The 9,137-nt window shown below is 47.1% G+C and overlaps 1 protein-coding gene across 1 annotated transcript; it reads right to left on the bottom strand.

Moving 5' to 3' along the window:
* Window positions 1–1,136: 1,136 nt before the first annotated feature.
* Window positions 1,137–4,095, bottom strand: LOC109751148 (glycerol-3-phosphate 2-O-acyltransferase 6). Its single transcript, XM_020310047.4, has 2 exons — window positions 3,121–4,095; window positions 1,137–2,276 (listed from the first exon to the last, which is right to left on the bottom strand). The coding sequence occupies exons 1-2, from the start codon at window positions 3,751–3,753 to the stop codon at window positions 1,386–1,388; spliced, it is 1,524 nt and encodes a 507-aa protein (XP_020165636.1). The 5' UTR covers window positions 3,754–4,095; the 3' UTR covers window positions 1,137–1,385.
* Between the last annotated feature and the right edge of the window lie 5,042 nt (window positions 4,096–9,137).

Here is a 9,137-nt window from a genome sequence, read left to right as displayed (position 1 = left end):
ACGCCTTCAGGCACCCGTTCTTGCTCTTTTATTTGTTTTTTATCTCGTAAATTGATAGGCAGGACCAACAGGACACAGAGTCGTGCCGCTAACAGGACACAGAGTCGTGCCGCTGACCATCCTTCACTTGGTGCCACACAGACTATTTTGACCAGTCAACAAAGTGCATGCACATAGAATACCTAGCTTTACGGTGAGCCAGTGATGACCGTAATCATTGTAACTTGTATTCAATGACCATATTGAGCGTATTTCAAAGTCCAGTGACCGTAATATTGAGCGCATTTCAAAGTCCAGTAACCGTAATGTGCTTCCGCGTCAACTTTAGTGATCACCAGTATATTTATCTCAATAGAGATATGTCCATGCATGGCCAGTGCTTAGAGTTCATCAAATTCACCTCTGAAAATGGTGTCAAACGAAGAGACTCAAAACATGAAAGTTGTCCTTGCTCAACGGACGCGGCGTCTTTGGCTCCTAGGTGCATATGCACCCATTGTCTAAATACACATTTTGAAATGTTAATTCGGAACAAAAATTCTGCGGGTATATCTGGACATTCTATGTGCGTGCACAAAGTTTTGGTGAAAAATGACATTTTTTGTGGCTTGTGTAGAAAAGATAAAAAAAATGCCTCGTGAATAGTTATAATGGAGCATCAGAAATAGTTAGAATGTCCGGCTATACATGCGGGATTTTTGTTCGGCATTCTTTTAACTTTTCAAAATGTGTATTTAAACAATGCGTGCATACGCACCTAGGAGCCATAGCCAATTACCGTTGCTAAACATACACTTCTGCAGTTGACTTGAGAAGGGTGTAGTCCGGACGGTGGTACATGGTTCGGTACTCGTTAATTCAAGATCAGATGAGATAGATTGATGTGTTCAGGCACAGGGCAGTGGTCGATCATCACCAATACTCCCTCTGTAAAGAAATATAAATGCGTTTAGATCACTAAATCCTTTACGGAGGGAGTATAAGATGTTTCTTGACACTGTCATAGATTCTAAAAACATCTTATAAAAAGTTAGAGAGGGAGTAATATTTTGTTTGGAAGTTAAAGTTAGTCCACACAAAAAAAATGTCAAAGTTAGACAAAAAGAAAATACAAATAGCAAGGTTACATAAAAATGTTTTGTAGTAGAAACTGTTGAATTAATAAATCAAAAAGGAAAACTATCAATCTCCATCTGGACTCTATTTTGATGATGTTCATGCTTGCTGTTGCTCTCAACTTTCTTCTGTTTGACCAGACAATGTGCAGAGGAAGTGAAATTGCCAAAGCAGGGGAAAACACTAGAAAATCGTGGTACAGCCTACAGAACAGAAACTACAGCACTACGCTGGTCCATGAATCGTGACTACCTATACAGTTCCGCGGTTTACGCAAACTTCTTGCCGTCGTCGCCGGCGGCGGCGACCGTGCCGTCGTTGCCGGCGAGCTTCATGTACTTGTCCTTCCTGGTGAGCGTGGTGCACCGGTATCCGAGCTCCTTGCCGATCACCGCCTGCACGTGGTTGGCCACGTCCACGGCGCTCCTCCCGCCGCCGCCGCACGTCTCCTCGGGCCGCAGCGCCGGCAGGAACGTCACCTTGTAGCCCGGCCGCGGGTTCATGTAGAAGAACCACGGGTCCATGGCCTTCCACCCCCTCGCCGTTGACCCGTAGTAGGTCGACTGCGCCGCCTCCAGCGCCACCGGCACGATCCGGTCCGTCAGCTCCGCGAACAGCGTCGAGAACCGCAGAAGGCACGGCTCCCGGCACGTCGTCCCCTCCGGGCACACCACCACGTCGCGCCCGGAGGCCAGCAGCTCCCCGATGCGCGCCGCGTCGGCCTCCCGGTCCCTCGCAAGCGCCACCGCCGGGATCGGCGAGATGGCCGTCGACAGCCGGCTCACGCTGTAGGTCACGCACGTCACCGGCCGTCCCAGCGCCACGGCCACGATGATGGGGTCCAGCGCCGTGCGGTGGTTGCACACGAGGAGGGACCCGGGTGAGCCCTCGCGCGGCGCCGGAGGAGGCGTGCCCTGGACGGCGAGCCGGATGCCGGTCAGTCGGTACGTGTGGCGCACGAGGTGCGGCGGGACGGGGAGGCTGATGAGGACGCGGAAGACGGCCAGGGCGAAGCCCACCGGGAGGTAGGCCAACGCGAAGAGCGCCTGCGCCGGGTCTGGCCGGCGGACCAGGCGGCCGTCGTGGAACACGACGCTGGACAGCAGAGCGTCGGCGGCCACGCGCGGCGCGCTCTTGTTCGTGGGCACCATGTAGGCTTCCTGCATACGCACATGCTCGGGAAACAAATCAGATTAATCAGCGGTACTTGCTGCTACTAATTTTTTTTAGCATAATCTGAACCAAACATAGACACTATGTTCCTAAATATTTGTTTTTTTAAGATTTCAAATGGACTATCAAATACGGATGTATATAGACATATTTTAAACAATAGATTCATTCATTTTTCTTCGTATGTAGTCACTTGAAATCTATAGAAAGACAAATATTTAGGAACGGAGGGAGTAGTTTTTATTTGGAAATTATTAGTGGGGTAACTAATCACTATTCAACAGTAATCTATCCCCGTCCAAAGCGACAGGTAACATGACTGAGACAGATGTCATTTGATTGGCACCAAGTAGCTTCATAATGTACCCACTGAAGACTCAGGTCAGCAAAATTCTTAGCCAAAAAAAAAGTAACCAAAAGTACAGAAATGAAAGTAAATTATGACTACTCAGCATTTTGCAGATTTAAGTAGTAATGAATATGGACAACTTTGAAGGCTAAACATCAGGTGAAAACTAGAAGAGACTTTCTTCTTCTTTCCTAGGTAATAAAGGGACAGAATTGTCTCAAAAGAAAAAAAACTAAGGGACATCAAAGGTGCTCTGAAAAGGCAAAGCTAGGAACCACACAATTTCTTGCAACTCCAACTACCACAAGAAAAAGCTACTGTAGATGAGATTGATGCCTTGAGCACACAAAAGAGCAATTCATTTACTTGAAAATATACGTGTGGTCTGATCTCTGGCCACTCAAATACTATCAATTAGAGAAATTCTATTGAAGAAAGATTGTGTCGAATCCAAGAAACTTTCACAAAATCGAATTTAGTACCTTGCAGATGGCCATGAAGTCGTGGTCGCTCTCGCGGTCGCCGAGCCCGACGTCCGGCATGTCCCCGCCGGCAAACAGCCGCTCCACGACCTCCCTCTTCCTCCCGGCGACGAGCACCCCGCCGCTGATGAGCCCCGTGAAGCGCCCGCAGCAGGCCCCGAGCTCCGTCCCGGCCACCTCGGCCCCCAGGAACTCGCGGACGAACGGGCTCACCATGACAGCCGGCGACGCGGTGACCACGACCCGCCTGCCCGCGCCGCACCCGCGGAACACCTCCCACGAGTCGGCGCGCACCCCTGCGGCGTAGTGCCGGGGGAGCACGCCCCTCGCCACTGCCTCCACGTCGCGCACCCGGAGCCCCGCGAACGTTGCGAAGACGAGCAGCCCGATGGCGGCCGGCTCGGAGACGGCGGTGTAGAGGAGCAGGATGAACGGGGCCAGGAGGAGCAGCGCGAGGGCCCGGAGGTAGCCCCCGGCCTCGAGCGCCACGAGGAAGTAGTAGGGGAACGCGGAGGAGGAGGCCAGCAGGGTGCCGTCCAGGTCCGACGCCGCCGTGCGCCGCTCGCGCGCCGACGCGTCGTAGGACGACACCGGCGGGAACCTGCTCATCGCCGCCGTTCCACGCGGCGCCATGGACGCGCTCACGGAGATTGATCGATCGACGAGACGATTATGCCGGGCCGCCGGGGCGAGTGGTATGCGTGTAGGATTTGTAGGCCGGGTTGCTGGGGTTGGCTGAGCGGCCCAGCGGCGCCGCGGCGGGCGTGGGCGTGGGCGATGGCGACGGGGCCGAAGGAGACTCGTGTTTTTGGCGAGCAGAGGTGGAAAGCAGAGCGCCAACCCCACCTCCTCTGTTTATACGCGCCAACCACCTCCCACCACAGTCGGAGTCGGACGACGGCTACGACTCGTTCACCACCGGCCTGCCGATTAATGCCGGTCGGGTCCGAGCTGGATTCGATCTGGGATTGGCCCTGCCTCCGATTCCGAGCAGGAGAAATATCCTACCGATTCGCATGCATGCACGCGCAAAGTGCCGTCCAAGAACAACGGACGCGTGATGAAGGGGAACCATGCATACATGCATGCGTTGGCGGTCGACAACCAGAAAATAGCTTTGGGCAAGAATCATGTCAAGCCACTACCAAAGTCCTCTGCTGCTCGTGAGCACATATACACCTGTCATGAACAGTAAATTAAAAAAAAGGAGTTTTCTTAATATTTTGGTGTCGCAAACACTGTTGAATGTTTTAAGTGTTTGCAAAGTTTCATCATTGATATGACAGCACTCATTATTTTGCTTTTTTTTGCCTCAACTTTCATGACATTGATTTTTTTTTTGCCACAACTATCATGAATTTTATTCTATCCGAAACTTTGCAAGCACTCGGAAATGGCAGAGGGAACCCACTATGTAAACACCCCTGTAAGATTTGGCAAAATTGGCGACTCACATGTGGTGAGATTTTTGCAAAATCGAGGTTCGACCGGAGTTGTAGTGGTGATGATGGTTGTGGTGGCCGCGGTGGTGATGCTGATCATGGGAGTGCTTGATTTGGTATAGTATATGAACTTGATAAGGGTTGTTGGTCCACGACATACGACACGATGTGTGGTGGATTTTTGGAGAAACTTGATCGATTTGGTGGCCTTTGGATGAAATGTATGCATGTGTTTAATATGAATTATTGATTTGATTAACTATATTTATGCTTGTTGCTGAATTGGTGCATGTGATGCATTTAAATCATTGAAATTGTTGATGAAATGTTGTGCAATTTTTGAAATGTATGTGACAACGGATGAAAGAATTAGCCTAATTTTTTTAGGGAGTTAAATATGGGGGTTCGGTTAGCTCCATCACATCACGTCTTTTTTCCCCTCCACAAGACGACCACCGAAGAGCCTTCCTCCCCTCGATCTTCCCAGGCGAGCTCATGGATTTGCCTCCCCTCCATTGGCCACTCCGGCGACCGCTGAAGGGAAGGGGAATACTGCCGCCTCAACTCCGGCTAGTAGATATGTTAAAGAGTTTTTTAGTCCTTCCAGGGATGGTGCTTTTTCTTTGATTCAGTCTTTTGAGCTCCGATCCTCCTCAAGTTTGTCGGTCGGGACGGATTAAACGGAGCTTCAGCGTAGATTCCTAACACCTCCTTGGGGCGTCGAGGTTAGGATTTCTCGTGGTGCGCATGTGCCGGCGAGATTTTGTGTCAGGTTCTTCGGATCGGCTTCATGGTTTTAATGGCGATGACTGTCCAAGGCGTTAGTCATGAGGCCACTCCGGCGACCGCTGAAGGGAAGGGGAATACTGCCGCCTCAACTCCGGCTAGTAGATATGTTAAAGAGTTTTTTAGTCCTTCCAGGGATGGTGCTTTTTCTTTGATTCAGTCTTTTGAGCTCCGATCCTCCTCAAGTTTGTCGGTCGGGACGGATTAAACGGAGCTTCAGCGTAGATTCCTAACACCTCCTTGGGGCGTCGAGGTTAGGATTTCTCGTGGTGCGCATGTGCCGGCGAGATTTTGTGTCAGGTTCTTCGGATCGGCTTCATGGTTTTAATGGCGATGACTGTCCAAGGCGTTAGTCATGAGGCACTAGTAGAAAAAGGGTCTATTGTCCCGGTTGGTAAGGGCCTTTTGTCCCGGTTTTTGAACCGGGACTAAAGGGTCGTTACTAAAGCCTCCCCATTTAGTCCCGGTTCTTACACGAATCGGGACTAAAGGCCCTCCACGTGCCGCTGCCTGGAGGTCCACCTTTCGTCCCGGTTGGTAACACAACCAGTACTAAAGGAAATTTTATGAAAAAAAATTTGAATTTTTTTTTTAAATTTCTGAATTATTTTAACCTCTAATCTCTAATCACCCCTCATCATTACAAATCATCTAACTTCCCGGACGGTCACCCATCCTCTCACTACTCCAGCCTGAGCACGCTTAACTTCCGGGTTCTATTCTCCCTCGTTTCCAAGTCTGCACTTGTTGTTTTCCTGACAATAGTAAGATGTCAATCCTATTAACCCTCAAGAATTTAGCTTGAGCATGAAGTCACACATTTCACTGTTTCAGTTTGAAACTAGTGTTCTAAAAAACAATAATTATTTAGTAACACTAATATTTCTTGAATAAGTAGTTTGACCATAGTTTGACCACAGTTTGACCAGATTTGACCAAAATTCAAAAAAAAAGAAATAATTGTTTAGTAACACTAATATTTCTTGAATAATTAGTTTGACCGTTGTTTGACCACAGTTTGACCAGATTTGCCCAAAATTCAAAAAAACTTAAATAATTATTTAGTAACACTAATATTCTTGAATAATTATTTAGTAACACTAATACTTCTTGAATAAGTAGTTTGACCATAGTTTGACCAGATTTGACCAAAATTCAAAAAAACAGAAATAATTATTGAGTAACAATAATATTTCTTGAATAATTAGTTTGACCACAGTTTGACCAGATTTGACCAAAATTCAAAAAAGTGAAATAATTATTTAGTAACACTAATATTCTTAAATAATTATTTAGTAACACTAATACTTCTTGAATAAGTAGTTTGACCAGATTTAACAAAAATTAAAAAAAACTGAAATTTGAGCATAACTTTTTTTTCTTTTATAATTTGAGGATTCTAAAAATTTGCAAACAGGCTGTAGGATGTCAAAATCGGATGCGGATTTTCGTGCTTCGTGCTGAACATTTTGATATATTATACGTTTTTTTCTGACATTGTATGCAAAAGTTATAGCCGTTTTACATTTTCCCTACACTTTTTGCAAAACATGTCCAAATTTAAGTTTTTAAATTTTCCTAACTAGTACATGTAGTAACATAACTACATCTGGAAGGTTTTTAATTTTTGAAGTTTTTATCATTTTCTTTTGCTTTTTACAAAACTGAAAAGGCGATCCACGGGGGGGGGGGGGGGGTATAGAGTTTGAAAATGGGACCTTTAGTACCGGTTCGTGCCATGAACCGGTACTAATGCCTCAAACCCCATTAGTACCGGTTGGTGGCTCGAACCGGGACTAAAGGTCTAACCTTTAGTACCGGTTGGTGCCACGAACCGGTACTAATGGGCATCGCACCCTTTAGTCCCGGTTCGTGGCACCAACCGGGACTAAAGGTCCCATTTGAACCGGGACTAATGCCTTAGCCGCACGAACCGGGACCAATGCTCACATTAGTCCCGGTTCGTGACTGAACCGGGACTAATGTGAATATTGCCCTGCGACCAAAGCCCTGTTTTCTACTAGTGAGGGGCATGTGCACGAAGACGTCCTGACTGTCATCGACAAGGTAGCAGTGAGTCGACGGCTCGTTCTGACGGTGGCAGAGGTTATTTAGTGGGCATGTGTAGGAAGATGTGCCGACTGTCATCGACAAGGTAGTGGTGCGTTAACAGCGTGTTGTGATGCTGGCAGTGGCCGTTCAGTGATCCAGAGATCTTGTTGTTTCTCGTTTTTTTTATTGTTTCGGGTGTTTTGTACTTCTGCTAAACCTTTATAATATAACCGGACGTTTTAATTTCTTAAGAAGTTAAGATTTGAGGGAGTGGTTAGAGAGTTATAAATAGGGATTTGGTTAGTGTGCCATAAGATCGATGATTACGGTCAGCAAAACATTTAGTTGTTGAAAGCCACTAGAGCATGCTTTCATAATACCGACAAACATTAAAACCCTTGTGTTTAACCTCTCCTGATCTAATGAGACCAGGCAAAACCTTCGTCTCCGTTTCATCAGGAAGGAAACACACAAAGGTTTCGACTGGACGGTCCGTCGAATCAGTGGACGGCACCAAAAACCTCTCCATTGATGGGTTAGTCGGCTCGGGAAAGACAGGCGGGCCGTGATCGCGATTGGTGGCTCTCGGTGAGCCACTAGTTCAATATGATCAGTCCCGAAGAGAGGACTACAGCGTAGTAGATCGTACGTACTATTCGTAGGCGATGCGCATGTGCAACCACATTGGTACATTACCGGTTTCAACATCACTTCCGTGCGAACACAAAGGAGACCTCCCATCGCTATCATCCATCGTTATTGGTTAGCTCAACTTGTTGGCCTACTCACCGCACCAGCCAATGAGCCAACCACAAATCACTGTCGAAACAGTTTGCTCGGGCCCCATAACCCACAGGTCTTAAGATCAAAACCTGGAAGCGGTGATGCTTGGGCCAGGTATGGGGGCAAGTCATGAATACGTTCAACTGGGACTGCTGTACGTCAACAACATGAAAAATTAATGAACTGATTTTGCCTCAATGCTTTCCAACATACGGGGATACGGCTTTCGAAGCGGAGATGAAAAGCTAATGCCCAACCGCTTCTGCCATGCCTCAAGCTTTCTTCGTGTGCAGAAGACGACACTGTTCCATTTTCCAGTGACAAACTGACAATGCTAATTAACCTGTCCGACTGCCAGTACATTCACAACGAGAGCAACTTTTTTCATCAAGCACAAAACAGAAGTCACAGGTACGTGAGGGACCTTTCGAGTGAACTTTATAATACTCCATCCGTTCCATAATCCTTTCGAGTAGTATACTCCATTCGTAATAATGCAAACAAAATCAGAGTGGCGGAGCGGAAGCCTGGTGGGCCCATAACCCACAGATCCCAGGATCTCTGATATATATAAAAAATCCTCATTTCTTCTTTTTTTTTCATCACAAATTATTTATTTATTTCCTCTGATGAACATTATTGACCTTGTTCTAACATTCTGTCACTTGATCGAGTCCAAAGATGGACGAATTTGGAGATTTTACACAGCATATGTTCCTTCAAAAGCAAAGTGGTCAGACTCATGTTCTCTCAAATTCCAGAGATGGCACAAAACGATGCTCGGACCCACTATTAGTAGCTATGAATACACTTAACTGGACTTCTGCTGTAGGCCAACTACACGAAGAATTAACCGATTATGCCTCAATGCTTTCAATATTCCAACATTCGGAGATGTTCTTTTGTTTGTGCAGAAGATGGCACTCTTTCATTTTCAGTGACAAACTCACGTTT

Source organism: Aegilops tauschii, chromosome 6, assembly GCF_002575655.3.
Source record: "Aegilops tauschii subsp. strangulata cultivar AL8/78 chromosome 6, Aet v6.0, whole genome shotgun sequence".
NCBI lineage: Eukaryota > Viridiplantae > Streptophyta > Magnoliopsida > Poales > Poaceae > Aegilops > Aegilops tauschii.
Note: the sequence above shows the minus strand (reverse complement) of the source record. Positions and strands in the feature narration are given on the sequence as shown.